The sequence below is a fragment of the Drosophila miranda genome, chromosome XL (assembly GCF_003369915.1).
Source record: "Drosophila miranda strain MSH22 chromosome XL, D.miranda_PacBio2.1, whole genome shotgun sequence".
In the NCBI taxonomy this organism is placed as follows: domain Eukaryota; kingdom Metazoa; phylum Arthropoda; class Insecta; order Diptera; family Drosophilidae; genus Drosophila; species Drosophila miranda.
The window spans coordinates 12,011,766-12,035,010 of NC_046673.1; the positions used below are offsets into that span (position 1 = coordinate 12,011,766).

General features: G+C 42.7%; 4 protein-coding genes and 1 pseudogene across 6 annotated transcripts; all 5 read right to left on the reverse strand.

The window, feature by feature from the left end:
• Window positions 1–474: 474 nt before the first annotated feature.
• LOC117185991 (condensin complex subunit 2-like) lies at window positions 475–3,111 on the reverse strand. 2 transcript variants are annotated; one of them, XM_033386015.1, is made up of 4 exons: window positions 3,008–3,111; window positions 2,623–2,954; window positions 1,104–2,555; window positions 475–1,044 (listed from the first exon to the last, which is right to left on the reverse strand). In XM_033386015.1, exons 2-4 carry the CDS (start codon window positions 2,836–2,838, stop codon window positions 691–693), a joined length of 2,022 nt encoding a protein of 673 aa, XP_033241906.1. In that variant the 5' UTR covers window positions 2,839–2,954; window positions 3,008–3,111; the 3' UTR covers window positions 475–690. The 2 variants fall into 2 exon arrangements, with proteins under 2 accessions (XP_033241906.1, XP_033241907.1); XM_033386016.1 differs by having other exon boundaries at window positions 2,623–3,049.
• Window positions 3,112–7,049: 3,938 nt separating this feature from the next.
• On the reverse strand, window positions 7,050–9,296 carry LOC117185915 (annotated as a pseudogene).
• A 3,268-nt stretch (window positions 9,297–12,564) lies between these two features.
• On the reverse strand, window positions 12,565–15,186 carry LOC117185992 (condensin complex subunit 2-like). 2 transcript variants are annotated; one of them, XM_033386017.1, is made up of 4 exons: window positions 15,098–15,186; window positions 14,713–15,044; window positions 13,194–14,645; window positions 12,565–13,134 (listed from the first exon to the last, which is right to left on the reverse strand). In XM_033386017.1, the coding sequence occupies exons 2-4, from the start codon at window positions 14,926–14,928 to the stop codon at window positions 12,781–12,783; spliced, it is 2,022 nt and encodes a 673-aa protein (XP_033241908.1). In that variant the 5' UTR covers window positions 14,929–15,044; window positions 15,098–15,186; the 3' UTR covers window positions 12,565–12,780. The 2 variants fall into 2 exon arrangements, with proteins under 2 accessions (XP_033241908.1, XP_033241909.1); XM_033386018.1 differs by having other exon boundaries at window positions 14,713–15,125.
• A 4,484-nt stretch (window positions 15,187–19,670) lies between these two features.
• Window positions 19,671–21,205, reverse strand: LOC117186005 (condensin complex subunit 2-like). Its single transcript, XM_033386038.1, has 2 exons — window positions 20,300–21,205; window positions 19,671–20,240 (listed from the first exon to the last, which is right to left on the reverse strand). Exons 1-2 carry the CDS (start codon window positions 21,101–21,103, stop codon window positions 19,887–19,889), a joined length of 1,158 nt encoding a protein of 385 aa, XP_033241929.1. The 5' UTR covers window positions 21,104–21,205; the 3' UTR covers window positions 19,671–19,886.
• LOC117186007 lies at window positions 21,169–22,300 on the reverse strand. The gene is made up of 3 exons (XM_033386040.1): window positions 22,199–22,300; window positions 21,814–22,145; window positions 21,169–21,746 (listed from the first exon to the last, which is right to left on the reverse strand). Exons 2-3 carry the CDS (start codon window positions 22,027–22,029, stop codon window positions 21,177–21,179), a joined length of 786 nt encoding a protein of 261 aa, XP_033241931.1. The 5' UTR covers window positions 22,030–22,145; window positions 22,199–22,300; the 3' UTR covers window positions 21,169–21,176.
• Between the last annotated feature and the right edge of the window lie 945 nt (window positions 22,301–23,245).

The window sequence follows — 23,245 nt, forward strand, 5'->3', positions numbered from 1 at the left end:
CACAAGTTGGCGCTTCTGCCACTGGTTTGAAGCCTTCCAGGCCTTCAACGGGGCCAGTGTAGCGCCATTTGGCGTATAATAATTGTTATTAGGATCGAATTTTATGAAGTCTATTGTAAGTTAGGCTAGGGCAAAACGGGAGCGCAATAAAAGTTCGCTCTCTCGCTCTTGGCGAATTCGCCCCGCTTTGCCACCGTAGGTAAGATAGGCGAAGAAGAAATTGTTTTGAATATATGAAAAAAGTCGAGAAAAATCTATTGAAACGAACGCACGCACTCCTTTTTTTTCGTCGTCGTAAAATACAATAATTTGCAGTCACCCAAGTTTTACGGTCTCTTTTATTTAGAAAAACTATTCTAAATTTTCATAATTATCAAGTATTACACAAACGTCTCCGCTGTAGTGGGTTGAAGATATATGTAGTTCCATGTAGAACAAACAAAAAAGGTTCAAAAATGTTCAAAAAGGTACATGTGCTCTCAAAAATATTAATTTATTGTTTATATGTTGCAAATCTTAGGACTTGAGAGATAGAATTAAAAATTCATCCGAGAACACATTGGAGAAGAGCCCTGATTCGTTTCGTTTAGTTTTTTGTATGTGTTGTTGCATGAAAATGTATTTAAAATTGTGTGAAGATTGATTACTTCTAGCATTGTATCAGAATTCAGTTTTTTTAAAAGCTCGTCATTAAACTTCGTCATCCAGAACTTGCCGGATTTGAAAATCCTCTAGATTCTCTTGTGGAATGAGTCGCTGTTTCATATCGTTGGCCAAATGGAGAACCGCATTGAGGGCCACCGATGGGCACAGAGAATCTTTCCTTTCGTCACTCAACACATCAGGCAACGATCGGTAAACCTCCTGGAAGCTGGCGGTACCCTTGGCGTAGCTTTCTTCCTGTGACAGTGGGAGGGAGGGTATCGATGCCTCATTGACAGAACTGAGGAATTGTTTCTGGATCAAATAATGGCAGCTGTTCTTGAGATTCTTCATGTCGATCCCCTTGGCACGCTTCGCAAATGGCCCAATCACTTTGCTGACCTGAAAAATAAGTGATATTTTATATACCCTTAGGAATGGTATATCCCTCAAAGACCCACCTGCCTTGGTGCACCCTTAAATTCGGTGGATATCTCCATGATTGTATCCTCACCCTCATGCATGCTTTGGCTTTGATTGGGCATATCCCCACATGAATCCTTATTCATCATGTCCATGGGATCTTCAATGTCCGCTGCCGACATTCGGTTCATGACAGAATCATCTGTGGTGAAATTTTCATTGTCAAAGAGCTCTCTAGCGGCATCACCGTGGTGTAAGCCCCTATCCATATCCACATCATTGCCCAGACTCTCAACCAGATCGGCTTCACCAAATCGCTGGCTAACTTGGTAATCCGCTTCATTGTTGGATTTCGTGGGCATCAGCTTTCGGGCATCGCATTTCTTTTGATAGTTGACCTTTTGCTGCTTTATGTTGGCATCAAGAGGCTGGAAGAGCTCCTCTTTGCATTTTCCATAGTGCAACTCCTTCATGCGTGGCTTGGCGGCAGCGGCAGCGACAGCGGCAGCGGTTTTGGTTTTCTTTGGGTTGCCAACAGTCAGAGCATCCTTTGGGCCAGTCGTCTGGTCCAGAGTGGTGCGCGGACGAGTGATCCTGAATTTCCAATGCGCAGGAGCCGCACAAAGCTGTGAGATCTGATCCATGGGTCTGTATGAATAGTCCAGCCTAGTGACACCATCCACTGGCCTCAGATCGTCAATGAATTCGGCGGTTTTCTTTAAACGGCGGCAATTGGTGATGACCGTCTGCTCTTCGGCGGTGAGCTCCTGCAAATCATTCGATTGTATATCTAAGATAATGGGAGGACCGGCTTCTATATCCGGCATGGGCTCACACTCGGCATTCATGTCAAAGGCCACGGATAGCTCTGTGCGATTCCCACCAATATCGTGCGCATTATCCAGCCCCTCAGCATCGTCATCATATGAAGGGACCGCCTCTGAAATAGATCCCGACTGTGGCTTGGGATTGGGGGTATTGGGATTGGTTATCACATAACCCGTGTGGAGTGGCCGCAGATTTAGATCATCCGTACGGTTGTACAGTTTGTGCAGCCATTCCGCATTGCACAACTCTTCATCGGGCCACTCCTTGGCGCCAGCACTCAGCGTTTCGCTATCCATGAGCTCATCCGTCCCCTCGGTGTCATCAAAGAATTTGTAAGTCGGGCGTAGCCGCATCTCAAAGTCCACGCTGGGCAGAATGTTGCGCATCATTCGATCGGGGGCATCGAGGGAGCCCACCGTCGAATTGAGCTTTGCAAATATAGGGTCCTGCATGGGTACCATATCCAAACGCGCATTCAACTTTTCCTTGTTCTTTGCCAACGTTGATAAATTCCTTTCTTCGCCATCACCTGGAGGTCCCTCAGGTAAGCCCGTCAAGGTGCGAGCATTCAAACCCGCCGATATACGACATGCATCGATGTAGATGGAGTCTACACGCAGGCCGTAGACCTTGCACAAGACCTGCAGCAAAGAGCCAGCCATCTGTGAAAGTAGAAAAGTAGGTTAGGAGCTCTCCATATTTGTCGGAGGGTTAAAGAGTAAAACGCACCCTGAAGCTGCTTAGCTTTTTGTGAGGGCTATCCATTAGATTGGCCAGTGTATCAATCAACGATATATCCCAGGCATTGGCTATGCTCAGCTTATTGCAGTTGTACAGATCCAAGGAAGAGCGTACCGTCTCGTTCTCCTCAATGGACTCGAGAGTTGAACTCTTGCGCTTGTTTGCAGATCGACGCACTGGACTCTCCGAGCGTGGCGTCGTCATTACAATGCTGGGGTGTGCGTAACAAACAAATTTTCACCGGATTTTTACTAATTTCGTTTGATTGGGCTGCGTTGGTAATCTGCGAAATCTGGATAACCACACTTACACGCGCAGGGCTGAAAGCGCAATATAAATAAACGAAAATTATAGTTTACAAATGCCACAATACCGGTTTGCACGCTAGGATGTTCAGGTTCAATGATTTTAACAAATATATGAATATCAAAATTATTTGTACTGTCAAAAAATTGTCAAAATGGCAACGATAGTTTCGATAGCTGTGCAAGGTGTTGATATTTTTATTACTTTTTTATATCCCTGGTTGCGTGATTGGCGGCAAAAAAGCTAAAATATGGAGAAGAAGAAGAGATAAAACGTATTTGCGATGTGGTTGATAGGGAAAATAAGAATATATGAAAAGTGTCCAAGGAAAACAGGCATAAAGAACAAGTCAGCAAAAATGAACTTGTAACCCAAATAGAACGAATGAGCAAAAAAGAACAGTTTCGAAGGAACTGGTTTAGTTTAACTCTTTTTTTTCACTCACTCATGAGCAACACAACACAATTTCTAATAGATTTCGGGCTTTTTAATGAATTGCAGTATTTTTCATGGTGGGTTTTTTTAATACAAAAAAATTTTACCAAAGACTATACAATACCAAAATGTTGCATGAGCGACCAAAAAGCTGTTCTATGTTCTACCGCCGGGCAGGACGGAAGCGTCAGAGTGGTCGACCTAAGGACGAGCAGCGGAGACACGTTCAGGAGGCCAATTCACAAGTTGGCGCTTCTGCCACTGGTTTGAAGCCTTCCAGGCCTTCAACGGGGCCAGTGTAGCGCCATTTGGCGTATAATAATTGTTATTAGGATCGAATTTTATGAAGTCTATTGTAAGTTAAGCTAGGGCAAAGCGGGAGCGCAATAAAAGTTCGCTCTCTCGCTCTTGGCGAATTCGCCCCGCTTTGCCACCGTAGGTAAGATAGGCGAAGAAGAAATTGTTTTGAATATATGAAAAAAGTCGAGAAAAATCTATTAAAACGAACGCACGCACTCCTTTTTTTTCGTCGTCGTAAAATACAATAATTTGCAGTCACCCAAGTTTTACGGTCTCTTTTATTTAGAAAAACTATTCTTAATTTTCATAATTATCAAGTATTACACAAACGTCTCCGCTGTAGTGGGTTGAAGATATATGTAGTTCCATGTAGAACAAACAAAAAAGGTTCAAAAATGTTCAAAAAGGTACATGTGCTCTCAAAAATATTAATTTATTGTTTATATGTTGCAAATCTGTAGTGGCCAGTTGTGACTCTAAAACTCCAGAGAACAGCTTGGGAGGTACGGCCCTCGCGTTTAACATTAACTCTGCTCTTTACAAAAACAAGATAAGAGATCAATTACAAGAGAGCAGTAGTTAAAGCTTCCATTGAAGAGCTTAATGTCTAATTTAGAGAAGCAGCGTGGATCTGTGGGAGTTATGTTTTAAAGCTTTACTAGAAATCATACGATTACTCCGTTAGTCGTGGAAGCTATGTGTAAGCTTTGCTTAGCATCGTACGATTACTCCGTTATCTAGGGAAGCAAGGTGTAAGCTTTGTCTAAAATCGTACGATTACCCCGTTGGTTGTGGAAGGTAAAGTTCCGATCGTAAGGGCTAATGCAAGTAATAGAACTTCTGGCTAGATCATTGCTATAGTGAAGCTGTGCGAATTCGGATGTGTCTTTTTATACAAATATATATATCCAAGTGAATTTGAAAACGTTGTGCAATCAAACACGTGCCAAGTAAATTGAAGTTCTGGTGGACTACATTATTCATTTTGGATTAAGAAAAATAAAAGGTATTTGGACCTTACAATAGTGACACAGCTTTAACAGTCTCGTATCATAGGGCTGGAAATCTTACTACGTTCGACACTGGGAAAGAAAAACCAATTGACCCCCCTCCAAGAACGAGGTCGTCAAAGTCCATCGATTTCTTAGTAGATCTGGGAAAGACCTCGGATTTCCCAGGAACCAGCATCTACATAAACCAACGATAACTACAACCAAATAAACCAGAAAGAGCGGTCCGAAGATATACTAGAGTGAAACCCGAAGTTAGGTGGATGCATACTTGAGCGGAAGTACATTTTGGAGTAAGACGAGAAGAATGGTTTTCTTGCGAATTCGGAGAAACTAATATGCCGCACTCGTCACCCTTCTCGCTTATGAATTAATTCCCATTATAATGTTCCAAAGGAATTACTAGAGCACTTGGTAGGCACTTTTTTTCCAAACTTATCATTCAATAGAGGTCATAACACATTTAACGAATATTTTGTTACAAGTCCACCAATCAAAGTACAACTTCCACAGATCTTTTCACTTCAAATACAGCTTTTCCTTCGCTATAAAAGTAAAATAAATCCATTGAAATGCGATGGTTACACAGCCTCGGGCTTCTCACCGAAAGAAGATTACATCGGAGAAGAAGGAACATCGGCAAACTAGCATAACCTCGACCAAAAATCGACCAATGGTCCAACTTTCGAAGATGTGCAGACGTCAGCAGACTCCTGAATCTCTGTAAAAACTTATAGGAGTTAAAGCGCCGTACTGAGAAGACCGTGAAGTGCTATATGAAGCTTATATGACTCTATGACGAGACCATGAAGCTTTACGCTGCCAAGATTGATAGGTGCATCATAGCGAGGGCCAATAGGTTAGTTAAAATTTGATCCAAAATCAATCACCAAAGCATCAGAAAACCAGAGAAAATATAATTTCAACCGGAAAGTAAACGAACATCAGAAACTTAACATACGCCTCTGCAAGTATCGGCGGGCACCTCTAACATCATCTGTTATGTAAACAGCCTGTGGCCAGCCTGCTTCCAGTGGCCTGTTAGGCGCAACAGTATGCTGTTAACGCGGGTTCTGCTGTTAACTGAGGAAGTCGCTTTCTGGTTTTTCTGTTCGCCTGGTAATAAAATATCGAAAAATACCGTTTTGGCATCGTTTCGTCACGGAATTTCCTTTTTCGATGCCGTTGGTGCTTTTAATGTGGGTTTTAACGGAAACGATACTTAATTATACCCGATACTCAAAATGAGTATTGGGGTATATTAGATTTGTGGTCAAAGTGGATGTGTATAATGTCAAGAAGGAAGCGTTTCCGACCCCATTAAATATATATATTCTTTATCAGCATCAATTGCCGACTTAGACGACCTCTAACCTAGAAACATGGACAGATAATTAAACCAAACAATATCCCTCTCCAAATTCTTCGACCTTAATAACACGAATTTTCATACCCGATACTCAAAATGAGTATAGGGGTATATGAGATCTGTGGTGAAAGTGGATATGTGTAACGTCCAGAATGAAGCGTTTCCGACCCCATAAAGTATATATATATATATATTCTTGATCAGCATCAATAGCCGAGTCGATAGAGCCATGTCTGTCTATCCGACTGTCCGTCCGTCCGTCTGTCCGTCCCTATCAGCGCCTAGTGCTCAAAGGCTTATAGCCTAGAGAGCTAGAGCAACGATATTTTATATCCGGACTTCTTTGATATGTCACTGTTACAAGAATATTTCAAAACTTCACCCCGCCAACTTCCGACCCCACCAAAGGCGAAAATCTGTGGAATCCACAATTTCAAAGATACGAGAAAACAGAAAACGCATAACCGTAGAGGCAAACTACATCTTTTAGAGTGAAAAATCTGAACAAGATCGTACAATTATTATAGCCAAAATCAAGAAACCAATTTCATTCTCTCTCGCTCTGTCTCTCTCTAACAAACAGGTTTCATGGCTGGCTTTGCCTATTGCAAAATGTGATTTCAAGGATCTCAGAGACTATAACAGCTAGAGCAACCAAATTTGGTATCCACACTTCTGTTAGATCTAAAGTTCAAAAATGTTCAAAAAGGTACATGTGCTCTCAAAAATATTAATTTATTGTTTATATGTTGCAAATCTTAGGACTTGAGAGATAGAACTAAAAATTCATCCGAGAACACATTGGAGAAGAGCCCTGATTCGTTTCGTTTAGTTTTTTGTATGTGTTGCTGCATGAAAATGTATTTAAAATTGTGTGAAGATTGATTACTTCTAGCATTGTATCAGAATTCAGTTTTTTTAAAAGCTCGTCATTAAACTTCGTCATCCAGAACTTGCCGGATTTGAAAATCTAGATTCTTCTCTAGATTCTCTTGTGGAATGAGTCGCAGTTTCATATCGTTGGCCAAATGGAGAACCGCATTGAGGGCCACCGATGGGCACAGAGAATCTTTCCTTTCGTCACTCAACACATCAGGCAACGATCGGTAAACCTCCTGGAAGCTGGCGGTACCCTTGGCGTAGCTTTCTTCCTTTGACAGTGGGATCAATCACTTTGCTGACCTGAAAAATAAGTGATATTTTATATACCCTTAGGAATGGTATATCCCTCAAAGACCCACCTGCCTTGGTGCACCCTTAAATTCGGTGGATATCTCCATGATTGTATCCTCACCCTCATGCATGCTTTGGCTTTGATTGGGCATATCCCCACATGAATCCTTATTCATCATGTCCATGGGATCTTCAATGTCCGCTGCCGACATTCGGTTCATGACAGAATCATCTGTGGTGAAATTTTCATTGTCAAAGAGCTCTCTATCGGCATCACCGTGGTGTAAGCCCCTATCCATATCCACATCATTGCCCAGACTCTCAACCAGATCGGCTTTACCAAATCGCTGGCTAACTTGGTAATCCGCTTCATTGTTGGATTTCGTGGGCATCAGCTTTCGGGCATCGCATTTCTTTTGATAGTTGACCTTTTGCTGCTTTATGTTGGCATCAAGAGGCTGGAAGAGCTCCTCTTTGCCTTTTCCATAGTGCAACTCCTTCATGCGTGGCTTGGCGGCAGCGGCAGCGGCAGCGGTTTTGGTTTTCTTTGGGTTGCCAACAGTCAGAGCATCCTTTGGGCCAGTCGTCTGGTCCAGAGTGGTGCGCGGACGAGTGATCCTGAATTTCCAATGCGCAGGAGCCGCACAAAGCTGTGAGATCTGATCCATGGGTCTGTATGAATAGTCCAGCCTAGTGACACCATCCACTGGCCTCAGATCGTCAATGAATTCGGCGGTTTTCTTTAAACGGCGGCAATTGGTGATGACCGTCTGCTCTTCGGCGGTGAGCTCCTGCAAATCATTCGATTGTATATCTAAGATAATGGGAGGACCGGCTTCTATATCCGGCATGGGCTCACACTCGGCATTCATGTCAAAGGCCACGGATAGCTCTGTGCGATTCCCACCAATATCGTGCGCATTATCCAGCCCCTCAGCATCGTCATCATATGAAGGGACCGCCTCTGAAATAGATCCCGACTGTGGCTTGGTTAGGGGGGGTATTGGGATTGGTTATCACATAACCCGTGTGGAGTGGCCGCAGATTTAGATCATCCGTACGGTTGTACAGTTTGTGCAGCCATTCCGCATTGCACAACTCTTCATCGGGCCACTCCTTGGCGCCAGCACTCAGCGTTTCGCTATCCATGAGCTCATCCGTCCCCTCGGTGTCATCAAAGAATTTGTAAGTCGGGCGTAGCCGCATCTCAAAGTCCACGCTGGGCAGAATGTTGTGCATCATTCGATCGGAGGCATCGAGGGAGCCCACCGTCGAATTGAGCTTTGCAAATATAGGGTCCTGCATGGGTACCATATCCAAACGCGCATTCAACTTTTCCTTGTTCTTTGCCAACGTTGATAAATTCCTTTCTTCGCCATCACCTGGAGGTCCCTCAGGTAAGCCCGTCAAGGTGCGAGCATTCAAACCCGCCGATATACGACATGCATCGATGTAGATGGAGTCTACACGCAGGCCGTAGACCTTGCACAAGACCTGCAGCAAAGAGCCAGCCATCTGTGAAAGTAGAAAAGTAGGTTAGGAGCTCTCCATATTTGTCGGAGGGTTAAAGAGTAAAACGCACCCTGAAGCTGCTTAGCTTTTTGTGAGGGCTATCCATTAGATTGGCCAGTGTATCAATCAACGATATATCCCAGGCATTGGCTATGCTCAGCTTATTGCAGTTGTACAGATCCAAGGAAGAGCGTACCGTCTCGTTCTCCTCAATGGACTCGAGAGTTGAACTCTTGCGCTTGTTTGCAGATCGACGCACTGGACTCTCCGAGCGTGGCGGCATCATTACAATGCTGGGGTGTGCGTAACAAACAAATTTTCACCGGATTTTTACTAATTTTGGTTGATTGGGCTGCGTTGGTAATCTGCGAAATCTGGATAACCACACTTACACGCGCAGGGCTGAAAGCGCAATATAAATAAACGAAAATTATAGTTTAAAAATGCCACAATACCGGTTTGCACGCTAGGATGTTCAGGTTCAATGATTTTAACAAATATATGAATATCAAAATTATTTGTACTGTAAACTTTTAATAGCACGGTTTTATTATATGTTCTTCTTTCTTGATCGGCGTATTCGAATGAATGTGTGTTGGCATATCGATACTTGTCGAGCATAAGTATCGATATATCGAGTACATTGGTATTTCTTATAATACTATCGATGAGTAAATCTTAAACTAATATTTAAATCTTATAAACTAATATTCATATCTTACAGTACTGTCAAAAAATTGTCAAAATGGCAACGATAGTTTCGATAGCTGTGCAAGGTGTTGATATTTTTATTACTTTTTTATATCCCTGGTTGCGTGATTGGCGGCAAAAAAGCTAAAATATGGAGAAGAAGAAGAGATAAAACGTATTTGCGATGTGGTTGATAGGGAAAATAAGAAAATATGAAAAGTGTCCAAGGAAAACAGGCATAGAGAACAAGTCAGCAAAAATGAACTTGTAACCCAAATAGAACAAATGAGCAAAAAAGAACAGTTTCGAAGGAACTGGTTTAGTTTAACTCTTTTTTTTCACTCACTCATGAGCAACACAACACAATTTCTAATAGATTTCGGGCTTTTTAATGAATTGCAGTATTTTTCACGGTGGGTTTTTTTAAATAAAAAAAATTTTACCAAATAAACCAGAAAGAGCCGTCCGAAGATATACTAGAGTGAAACCCGAAGTTAGGTGGATGCATACTTGAGCGGAATTACATTTTGGAGTAAGACGAGAAGAATGGTTTTCTTGCGAATTCGGAGAAACTAATATGCCGCACTCGTCACCCTTCTCGCTTATGAATTAATTCCCATTATAATGTTCCAAAGGAATTACTAGAGCACTTGGTAGGCACTTTTTTTCCAAACTTATCATTCAATAGAGGTCATAACACATTTAACGAATATTTTGTTACAAGTCCTCCAATCAAAGTACAACTTCCACAGATCTTTTCACTTCAAATACAGCTTTTCCTTCGCTATAAAAGTAAAATAAATCCATTGAAATGCGATGGTTACACAGCCTCGGGCTTCTCACCGAAAGAAGATTACATCGGAGAAGAAGGAACATCGGCAAACTAGCATAACCTCGACCAAAAATCGACCAATGGTCCAACTTTCGAAGATGTGCAGACGTCAGCAGACTCCTGAATCTCTGTAAAAACTTATAGGAGTTAAAGCGCCGTACTGAGAAGACCGTGAAGTGCTATATGAAGCTTATATGACTCTATGACGAGACCATGAAGCTTTACGCTGCCAAGATTGATAGGTGCATCATAGCGAGGGCCAATAGGTTAGTTAAAATTTGATCCAAAATCAATCACCAAAGCATCAGAAAACCAGAGAAAATATAATTTCAACCGGAAAGTAAACGAACATCAGAAACTTAACATACGCCTCTGCAAGTATCGGCGGGCACCTCTAACATCATCTGTTATGTAAACAGCCTGTGGCCAGCCTGCTTCCAGTGGCCTGTTAGGCGCAACAGTATGCTGTTAACGCGGGTTCTGCTGTTAACTGAGGAAGTCGCTTTCTGGTTTTTCTGTTCGCCTGGTAATAAAATATCGAAAAATACCGTTTTGGCATCGTTTCGTCACGGAATTTCCTTTTTCGATGCCGTTGGTGCTTTTAATGTGGGTTTTAACGGAAACGATACTTAATTATACCCGATACTCAAAATGAGTATTGGGGTATATTAGATTTGTGGTAAAAGTGGATGTGTGTAACGTCCAGAAGGAATCGTTTCCGACCCCATAAAGTATATATATTCTTGATCAGCATCAATAGCCGAGTCGATTGAGCCCTGTCTTTCTGTCCGTCCGTCCGTCTGTCAGTCTGTCAGGGGACGGACACCCTTCAGCGCCTAGTGCTCAAAGACTATAAGAGCTAGAGCAACGATGTTTTGGATCCAGACTTCTGGTATATGTCACTGCTACAAAAATATTTCAAAACTTCGCCCCGCCCACTTCCGCCCCCACAAAGGACGAAAATCTGTTGCATCCACAATATTGCACATTCGAGAAAACTAAAAACGCAGAATCATAGATAATGACCATATCTATCAGATTGCTGAATCTGGATCAGATCGGATCATTTTTGTAGCCAAAAGCAAGAAATCAATTTGCAGTGGCCACGCAGCGCCCGACGTCACGCTCAGACTGATTTTCTGTCTCTCTCGCACGCACTCTTTGTCGTGTGGTTCAATATTAGCGGCGTCTGCCGCAGGAGAGCCATACTGACTTAGTATCGGGTATAACTGTAGAGTTGCGGTGTACGCAGCAACTCACAACGTTCCCCCTCGTTTTTTTTTTAGAACATATTTGGACCACACATCTGAGGCCAGCACCGCCATTATTTTGTAATTCCATTTCTGCCGCTAGGGCTGCTAGGAAAGATAGTGCATTCCCATGCAATTTCACAAATATATTAACGAAATGCCTTTTATACTGAAAATCATATAGGGGGGAGTTTTTATGCCCTATACTCAAAATGAGTATAGGGGTATATTAGATTTGTGGTCAAAGTGGATGTGTATAATGTCAAGAAGGAAGCGTTTCCGACCCCATTAAATATATATATTCTTTATCAGCATCAATTGCCGACTTAGACGACCTCTAACCTAGAAACATGGACAGATAATTAAACCAAACAATATCCCTCTCCAAATTCTTCGACCTTAATAACACGCATTTTCATACCCGATACTCAAAATGAGTATAGGGGTATATGAGATCTGTGGTGAAAGTGGATGTGTGTAACGTCCAGAATGAAGCGTTTCCGACCCCATAAAGTATATATATATATATATTCTTGATCAGCATCAATAGCCGAGTCGATAGAGCCATGTCTGTCTATCCGACTGTCCGTCCGTCCGTCTGTCCGTCCCTATCAGCGCCTAGTGCTCAAAGGCTTATAGCCTAGAGAGCTAGAGCAACGATATTTTATATCCGGACTTCTTTGATATGTCACTGTTACAAGAATATTTCAAAACTTCACCCCGCCAACTTCCGACCCCACCAAAGGCGAAAATCTGTGGAATCCACAATTTCAAAGATACGAGAAAACAGAAAACGCATAACCGTAGAGGCAAACTACATCTTTTAGAGTGAAAAATCTGAACAAGATCGTACAATTATTATAGCCAAAATCAAGAAACCAATTTCATTCTCTCTCGCTCTGTCTCTCTCTAACAAACAGGTTTCATGGCTGGCTTTGCCTATTGCAAAATGTGATTTCAAGGATCTCAGAGACTATAACAGCTAGAGCAACCAAATTTGGTATCCACACTTCTGTTAGATCTAAAGTTCAAAAATGTTCAAAAAGCTACATGTGCTCTCAAAAATATTAATTTATTGTTTATATGTTGCAAATCTTAGGACTTGAGAGATAGAATTAAAAATTCATCCGAGAACACATTGGAGAAGAGCCCTGATTCGTTTCGTTTAGTTTTTTGTATGTGTTGTTGCATGAAAATGTATTTAAAATTGTGTGAAGATTGATTACTTCTAGCATTGTATCAGAATTCAGTTTTTTTAAAAGCTCGTCATTAAACTTCGTCATCCAGAACTTGCCGGATTTGAAAATCCTCTAGATTCTCTTGTGGAATGAGTCGCAGTTTCATATCGTTGGCCAAATGGAGAACCGCATTGAGGGCCACCGATGGGCACAGAGAATCTTTCGTTTCGTCACTCAACACATCAGGCAACGATCGGTAAACCTCCTGGAAGCTGGCGGTACCCTTGGCGTAGCTTTCTTCCTTTGACAGTGGGAGGGAGGGTATCGATGCCTCATTGACAGAACTGAGGAATTGTTTCTGGATCAAATAATGGCAGCTGTTCTTGAGATTCTTCATGTCGATCACCTTGGCACGCTTCGCAAATGGCCCAATCACTTTGCTGACCTGAAAAATAAGTGATATTTTATATACCCTTAGGAATGGTATATCCCTCAAAGACCCACCTGCCTTGGTGCACCCTTAAATTCGGTGGATATCTCCATGATTGTATCCTCACCCTCATGCATGCTTTGGCTTTGATTGGGCATATCCCCACATGAATCCTTATTCATCATGTCCATGGGATCTTCAATGTCCGCTGCCGACATTCGGTTCATGACAGAATCATCTGTGGTGAAATTTTCATTGTCAAAGAGCTCTCTATCGGCATCACCGTGGTGTAAGCCCCTATCCATATCCACATCATTGCCCAGACTCTCAACCAGATCGGCTTTACCAAATCGCTGGCTAACTTGGTAATCCGCTTCATTGTTGGATTTCGTGGGCATCAGCTTTCGGGCATCGCATTTCTTTTGATAGTTGACCTTTTGCTGCTTTATGTTGGCATCAAGAGGCTGGAAGAGCTCCTCTTTGCATTTTCCATAGTGCAACTCCTTCATGCGTGGCTTGGCGGCAGCGGCAGCGGCAGCGGCAGCGGTTTTGGTTTTCTTTGGGTTGCCAACAGTCAGAGCATCCTTTGGGCCAGTCGTCTGGTCCAGAGTGGTGCGCGGACGAGTGATCCTGAATTTCCAATGCGCAGGAGCCGCACAAAGCTGTGAGATCTGATCCATGGGTCTGTATGAATAGTCCAGCCTAGTGACACCATGCACTGGCCTCAGATCGTCAATGAATTCGGCGGTTTTCTTTAAACGGCGGCAATTGGTGATGACCGTCTGCTCTTCGGCGGTGAGCTCCTGCAAATCATTCGATTGTATATCTAAGATAATGGGAGGACCGGCTTCTATATCCGGCATGGGCTCACACTCGGCATTCATGTCAAAGGCCACGGATAGCTCTGTGCGATTCCCACCAATATCGTGCGCATTATCCAGCCCCTCAGCATCGTCATCATATGAAGGGACCGCCTCTGAAATAGATCCCGACTGTGGCTTGGGATTGGGGGTATTGGGATTGGTTATCACATAACCCGTGTGGAGTGGCCGCAGATTTAGATCATCCGTACGGTTGTACAGTTTGTGCAGCCATTCCGCATTGCACAACTCTTCATCGGGCCACTCCTTGGCGCCAGCACTCAGCGTTTCGCTATCCATGAGCTCATCCGTCCCCTCGGTGTCATCAAAGAATTTGTAAGTCGGGCGTAGCCGCATCTCAAAGTCCACGCTGGGCAGAATGTTGTGCATCATTCGATCGGGGGCATCGAGGGAGCCCACCGTCGAATTGAGCTTTGCAAATATAGAGTCCTGCATGGGTACCATATCCAAACGCGCATTCAACTTTTCCTTGTTCTTTGCCAACGTTGATAAATTCCTTTCTTCGCCATCACCTGGAGGTCCCTCAGGTAAGCCCGTCAAGGTGCGAGCATTCAAACCCGCCGATATACGACATGCATCGATGTAGATGGAGTCTACACGCAGGCCGTAGACCTTGCACAAGACCTGCAGCAAAAAGCCAGCCATCTGTGAAAGTAGAAAAGTAGGTTAGGAGCTCTCCATATTTGTCGGAGGGTTAAAGAGTAAAACGCACCCTGAAGCTGCTTAGCTTTTTGTGAGGGCTATCCATTAGATTGGCCAGTGTATCAATCAACGATATATCCCAGGCATTGGCTATGCTCAGCTTATTGCAGTTGTACAGATCCAAGGAAGAGCGTACCGTCTCGTTCTCCTCAATGGACTCGAGAGTTGAACTCTTGCGCTTGTTTGCAGATCGACGCCCTGGACTCGCCGAGCGTGGCGGCGTCATTACAATGCTGGGGTGTGCGTAACAAACAAATTTTCACCGGATTTTTACTAATTTCGTTTGATTGGGCTGCGTTGGTAATCTGCGAAATCTGGATAACCACACTTACACGCGCAGGGCTGAAAGCGCAATATAAATAAACGAAAATTATAGTTTACAAATGCCACAATACCGGTTTGCACGCTAGGATGTTCAGGTTCAATGATTTTAACAAATATATGAATATCAACTTATTTGTACTGTCAAAAAATTGTCAAAATGGCAACGATAGTTTCGATAGCTGTGCAAGGTGTTGATATTTTTATTACTTTTTTATATCCCTGGTTGCGTGATTAGCGGCAAAAAAGCTAAAATATGGAGAAGAAGAAGAGATAAAACGTATTTGCGATGTGGTTGATAGGGAAAATAAGAAAATATGAAAAGTGTCCAAGGAAAACAGGCATAGAGAACAAGTCAGCAAAAATGAACTTGTAACCCAAATAGAACAAATGAGCAAAAAAGAACACTTTCGAAGGAACTGGTTTAGTTTAACTCTTTTTTTCCACTCACTCATGAGCAACACAACACAATTTCTAATAGATTTCGGGCTTTTTAATGAATTGCAGTATTTTTCATGGTGGGTTTTTTTAATACAAAAAAATTTTACCAAAGACTATACAATACCAAAATGTTGCATGAGCGACCAAAAAGCTGTTCTATGTTCTACCGCCGGGCAGGACGGAAGCGTCAGAGTGGTCGACCTAAGGACGAGCAGCGGAGACACGTTCAGGAGGCCAATTCACAAGTTGGCGCTTCTGCCACTGGTTTGAAGCCTTCCAGGCCTTCAACGGGGCCAGTGTAGCGCCATTTGGCGTATAATAATTGTTATTAGGATCGAATTTTATGAAGTCTATTGTAAGTTAGGCTAGGGCAAAGCGGGAGCGCAATAAAAGTTCGCTCTCTCGCTCTTGGCGAATTCGCCCCGCTTTGCCACCGTAGGTAAGATAGGCGAAGAAGAAATTGTTTTGAATATATGAAAAAAGTCGAGAAAAATCTATTGAAACGAACGCACGCACTCCTTTTTTTTCGTCGTCGTAAAATACAATAATTTGCAGTCACCCAAGTTTTACGGTCTCTTTTATTTAGAAAAACTATTCTAAATTTTCATAATTATCAAGTATTACACAAACGTCTCCGCTGTAGTGGGTTGAAGATATATGTAGTTCCATGTAGAACAAACAAAAAAGGTTCAAAAATGTTCAAAAAGGTACATGTGCTCTCAAAAATATTAATTTATTGTTTATATGTTGCAAATCTGTAGTGGCCAGTTGTGACTCTAAAACTCCAGAGAACAGCTTGGGAGGTACGGCCCTCGCGTTTAACATTAACTCTGCTCTTTACAAAAACAAGATAAGAGATCAATTACAAGAGATCAGTAGTTAAAGCTTCCATTGAAGAGCTTAATGTCTAATTTAGAGAAGCAGCGTGGATCTGTGGGAGTTATGTTTTAAAGCTTTACTAGAAATCATACGATTACTCCGTTAGTCGTGGAAGCTATGTGTAAGCTTTGCTTAGCATCGTACGATTACTCCGTTATCTAGGGAAGCAAGGTGTAAGCTTTGTCTAAAATCGTACGATTACCCCGTTGGTTGTGGAAGGTAAAGTTCCGATCGTAAGGGCTAATGCAAGTAATAGAACTTCTGGCTAGATCATTGCTATAGTGAAGCTGTGCGAATTCGGATGTGTCTTTTTATACAAATATATATATCCAAGTGAATTTGAAAACGTTGTGCAATCAAACACGTGCCAAGTAAATTGAAGTTCTGGTGGACTACATTATTCATTTTGGATTAAGAAAAATAAAAGGTATTTGGACCTTACAATAGTGACACAGCTTTAACAGTCTCGTATCATAGGGCTGGAAATCTTACTACGTTCGACACTGGGAAAGAAAAACCAATTGACCCCCCTCCAAGAACGAGGTCGTCAAAGTCCATCGATTTCTTAGTAGATCTGGGAAAGACCTCGGATTTCCCAGGAACCAGCATCTACATAAACCAACGATAACTACAACCAAATAAACCAGAAAGAGCCGTCCGAAGATATACTAGAGTGAAACCCGAAGTTAGGTGGATGCATACTTGAGCGGAAGTACATTTTGGAGTAAGACGAGAAGAATGGTTTTCTTGCGAATTCGGAGAAACTAATATGCCGCACTCGTCACCCTTCTCGCTTATGAATTAATTCCCATTATAATGTTCCAAAGGAATTACTAGAGCACTTGGTAGGCACTTTTTTTCCAAACTTATCATTCAATAGAGGTCATAACACATTTAACGAATATTTTGTTACAAGTCCTCCAATCAAAGTACAACTTCCACAGATCTTTTCACTTCAAATACAGCTTTTCCTTCGCTATAAAAGTAAAATAAATCCATTGAAATGCGATGGTTACACAGCCTCGGGCTTCTCACCGAAAGAAGATTACATCGGAGAAGAAGGAACATCGGCAAACTAGCATAACCTCGACCAAAAATCGACCAATGGTCCAACTTTCGAAGATGTGCAGACGTCAGCAGACTCCTGAATCTCTGTAAAAACTTATAGGAGTTAAAGCGCCGTACTGAGAAGACCGTGAAGTGCTATATGAAGCTTATATGACTCTATGACGAGACCATGAAGCTTTACGCTGCCAAGATTGATAGGTGCATCATAGCGAGGGCCAATAGGTTAGTTAAAATTTGATCCAAAATCAATCACCAAAGCATCAGAAAACCAGAGAAAATATAATTTCAACCGGAAAGTAAACGAACATCAGAAACTTAACATACGCCTCTGCAAGTATCGGCGGGCACCTCTAACATCATCTGTTATGTAAACAGCCTGTGGCCAGCCTGCTTCCAGTGGCCTGTTAGGCGCAACAGTATGCTGTTAACGCGGGTTCTGCTGTTAACTGAGGAAGTCGCTTTCTGGTTTTTCTGTTCGCCTGGTAATAAAATATCGAAAAATACCGTTTTGGCATCGTTTCGTCACGGAATTTCCTTTTTCGATGCCGTTGGTGCTTTTAATGTGGGTTTTAACGGAAACGATACTTAATTATACCCGATACTCAAAATGAGTATTGGGGTATATTAGATTTGTGGTAAAAGTGGATGTGTGTAACGTCCAGAAGGAATCGTTTCCGACCCCATAAAGTATATATATTCTTGATCAGCATCAATAGCCGAGTCGATTGAGCCCTGTCTTTCTGTCCGTCCGTCCGTCTGTCAGTCTGTCAGGGGACGGACACCCTTCAGCGCCTAGTGCTCAAAGACTATAAGAGCTAGAGCAACGATGTTTTGGATCCAGACTTCTGGTATATGTCACTGCTACAAAAATATTTCAAAACTTCGCCCCGCCCACTTCCGCCCCCACAAAGGACGAAAATCTGTTGCATCCACAATATTGCACATTCGAGAAAACTAAAAACGCAGAATCATAGATAATGACCATATCTATCAGATTGCTGAATCTGGATCAGATCGGATCATTTTTGTAGCCAAAAGCAAGAAATCAATTTGCAGTGGCCACGCAGCGCCCGACGTCACGCTCAGACTGATTTTCTGTCTCTCTCGCACGCACTCTTTGTCGTGTGGTTCAATATTAGCGGCGTCTGCCGCAGGAGAGCCATACTGACTTAGTATCGGGTATAACTGTAGAGTTGCGGTGTACGCAGCAACTCACAACGTTCCCCCTCGTTTTTTTTTTAGAACATATTTGGACCACACATCTGAGGCCAGCACCGCCATTATTTTGTAATTCCATTTCTGCCGCTAGGGCTGCTAGGAAAGATAGTGCATTCCCATGCAATTTCACAAATATATTAACGAAATGCCTTTTATACTGAAAATCATATAGGGGGGAGTTTTTATGCCCTATACTCAAAATGAGTATAGGGGTATATTAGATTTGTGGTCAAAGTGGATGTGTATAATGTCAAGAAGGAAGCGTTTCCGACCCCATTAAATATATATATTCTTTATCAGCATCAATTGCCGACTTAGACGACCTCTAACCTAGAAACATGGACAGATAATTAAACCAAACAATATCCCTCTCCAAATTCTTCGACCTTAATAACACGCATTTTCATACCCGATACTCAAAATGAGTATAGGGGTATATGAGATCTGTGGTGAAAGTGGATGTGTGTAACGTCCAGAATGAAGCGTTTCCGACCCCATAAAGTATATATATATATATATTCTTGATCAGCATCAATAGCCGAGTCGATAGAGCCATGTCTGTCTATCCGACTGTCCGTCCGTCCGTCTGTCCGTCCCTATCAGCGCCTAGTGCTCAAAGGCTTATAGCCTAGAGAGCTAGAGCAACGATATTTTATATCCGGACTTCTTTGATATGTCACTGTTACAAGAATATTTCAAAACTTCACCCCGCCAACTTCCGACCCCACCAAAGGCGAAAATCTGTGGAATCCACAATTTCAAAGATACGAGAAAACAGAAAACGCATAACCGTAGAGGCAAACTACATCTTTTAGAGTGAAAAATCTGAACAAGATCGTACAATTATTATAGCCAAAATCAAGAAACCAATTTCATTCTCTCTCGCTCTGTCTCTCTCTAACAAACAGGTTTCATGGCTGGCTTTGCCTATTGCAAAATGTGATTTCAAGGATCTCAGAGACTATAACAGCTAGAGCAACCAAATTTGGTATCCACACTTCTGTTAGATCTAAAGTTCAAAAATGTTCAAAAAGCTACATGTGCTCTCAAAAATATTAATTTATTGTTTATATGTTGCAAATCTTAGGACTTGAGAGATAGAATTAAAAATTCATCCGAGAACACATTGGAGAAGAGCCCTGATTCGTTTCGTTTAGTTTTTTGTATGTGTTGTTGCATGAAAATGTATTTAAAATTGTGTGAAGATTGATTACTTCTAGCATTGTATCAGAATTCAGTTTTTTTAAAAGCTCGTCATTAAACTTCGTCATCCAGAACTTGCCGGATTTGAAAATCCTCTAGATTCTCTTGTGGAATGAGTCGCAGTTTCATATCGTTGGCCAAATGGAGAACCGCATTGAGGGCCACCGATGGGCACAGAGAATCTTTCGTTTCGTCACTCAACACATCAGGCAACGATCGGTAAACCTCCTGGAAGCTGGCGGTACCCTTGGCGTAGCTTTCTTCCTTTGACAGTGGGAGGGAGGGTATCGATGCCTCATTGACAGAACTGAGGAATTGTTTCTGGATCAAATAATGGCAGCTGTTCTTGAGATTCTTCATGTCGATCACCTTGGCACGCTTAGCAAATGGCCCAATCACTTTGCTGACCTGAAAAATAAGTGATATTTTATATACCCTTAGGAATGGTATATCCCTCAAAGACCCACCTGCCTTGGTGCACCCTTAAATTCGGTGGATATCTCCATGATTGTATCCTCACCCTCATGCATGCTTTGGCTTTGATTGGGCATATCCCCACATGAATCCTTATTCATCATGTCCATGGGATCTTCAATGTCCGCTGCCGACATTCGGTTCATGACAGAATCATCTGTGGTGAAATTTTCATTGTCAAAGAGCTCTCTATCGGCATCACCGTGGTGTAAGCCCCTATCCATATCCACATCATTGCCCAGACTCTCAACCAGATCGGCTTTACCAAATCGCTGGCTAACTTGGTAATCCGCTTCATTGTTGGATTTCGTGGGCATCAGCTTTCGGGCATCGCATTTCTTTTGATAGTTGACCTTTTGCTGCTTTATGTTGGCATCAAGAGGCTGGAAGAGCTCCTCTTTGCCTTTTCCATAGTGCAACTCCTTCATGCGTGGCTTGGCGGCAGCGGCAGCGGCAGCGGTTTTGGTTTTCTTTGGGTTGCCAACAGTCAGAGCATCCTTTGGGCCAGTCGTCTGGTCCAGAGTGGTGCGCGGACGAGTGATCCTGAATTTCCAATGCGCAGGAGCCGCACAAAGCTGTGAGATCTGATCCATGGGTCTGTATGAATAGTCCAGCCTAGTGACACCATCCACTGGCCTCAGATCGTCAATGAATTCGGCGGTTTTCTTTAAACGGCGGCAATTGGTGATGACCGTCTGCTCTTCGGCGGTGAGCTCCTGCAAATCATTCGATTGTATATCTAAGATAATGGGAGGACCGGCTTCTATATCCGGCATGGGCTCACACTCGGCATTCATGTCAAAGGCCACGGATAGCTCTGTGCGATTCCCACCAATATCGTGCGCATTATCCAGCCCCTCAGCATCGTCATCATATGAAGGGACCGCCTCTGAAATAGATCCCGACTGTGGCTTGGTTAGGGGGGGTATTGGGATTGGTTATCACATAACCCGTGTGGAGTGGCCGCAGATTTAGATCATCCGTACGGTTGTACAGTTTGTGCAGCCATTCCGCATTGCACAACTCTTCATCGGGCCACTCCTTGGCGCCAGCACTCAGCGTTTCGCTATCCATGAGCTCATCCGTCCCCTCGGTGTCATCAAAGAATTTGTAAGTCGGGCGTAGCCGCATCTCAAAGTCCACGCTGGGCAGAATGTTGCGCATCATTCGATCGGGGGCATCGAGGGAGCCCACCGTCGAATTGAGCTTTGCAAATATAGGGTCCTGCATGGGTACCATATCCAAACGCGCATTCAACTTTTCCTTGTTCTTTGCCAACGTTGATAAATTCCTTTCTTCGCCATCACCTGGAGGTCCCTCAGGTAAGCCCGTCAAGGTGCGAGCATTCAAACCCGCCGATATACGACATGCATCGATGTAGATGGAGTCTACACGCAGGCCGTAGACCTTGCACAAGACCTGCAGCAAAGAGCCAGCCATCTGTGAAAGTAGAAAAGTAGGTTAGGAGCTCTCCATATTTGTCGGAGGGTTAAAGAGTAAAACGCACCCTGAAGCTGCTTAGCTTTTTGTGAGGGCTATCCATTAGATTGGCCAGTGTATCAATCAACGATATATCCCAGGCATTGGCTATGCTCAGCTTATTGCAGTTGTACAGATCCAAGGAAGAGCGTACCGTCTCGTTCTCCTCAATGGACTCGAGAGTTGAACTCTTGCGCTTGTTTGCAGATCGACGCACTGGACTCTCCGAGCGTGGCGGCATCATTACAATGCTGGGGTGTGCGTAACAAACAAATTTTCACCGGATTTTTACTAATTTTGGTTGATTGGGCTGCGTTGGTAATCTGCGAAATCTGGATAACCACACTTACACGCGCAGGGCTGAAAGCGCAATATAAATAAACGAAAATTATAGTTTAAAAATGCCACAATACCGGTTTGCACGCTAGGATGTTCAGGTTCAATGATTTTAACAAATATATGAATATCAAAATTATTTGTACTGTAAACTTTTAATAGCACGGTTTTATTATATGTTCTTCTTTCTTGATCGGCGTATTCGAATGAATGTGTGTTGGCATATCGATACTTGTCGAGCATAAGTATCGATATATCGAGTACATTGGTATTTCTTATAATACTATCGATGAGTAAATCTTAAACTAATATTTAAATCTTATAAACTAATATTCATATCTTACAGTACTGTCAAAAAATTGTCAAAATGGCAACGATAGTTTCGATAGCTGTGCAAGGTGTTGATATTTTTATTACTTTTTTATATCCCTGGTTGCGTGATTGGCGGCAAAAAAGCTAAAATATGGAGAAGAAGAAGAGATAAAACGTATTTGCGATGTGGTTGATAGGGAAAATAAGAAAATATGAAAAGTGTCCAAGGAAAACAGGCATAGAGAACAAGTCAGCAAAAATGAACTTGTAACCCAAATAGAACAAATGAGCAAAAAATAACAGTTTCGAAGGAACTGGTTTAGTTTAACTCTTTTTTTTCACTCACTCATGAGCAACACAACACAATTTCTAATAGATTTCGGGCTTTTTAATGAATTGCAGTATTTTTCATGGTGGGTTTTTTTAATACAAAAAAATTTTACCAAAGACTATACAATACCAAAATGTTGCATGAGCGACCAAAAAGCTGTTCTATGTTCTACCGCCGGGCAGGACGGAAGCGTCAGAGTGGTCGACCTAAGGACGAGCAGCGGAGACACGTTCAGGAGGCCAATTCACAAGTTGGCGCTTCTGCCACTGGTTTGAAGCCTTCCAGGCCATTTGGCGTATAATAATTGTTATTAGGATCGAATTTAATGAAGTCTATTGTAAGTTAGGCTAGGGCAAAGCGGGAGCGCAATAAAAGTTCGCTCTCTCGCTCTTGGCGAATTCGCCCCGCTTTGCCACCGTAGGTAAGATAGGCGAAGAAGAAATTGTTTTGAATATATGAAAAAAGTCGAGAAAAATCTATT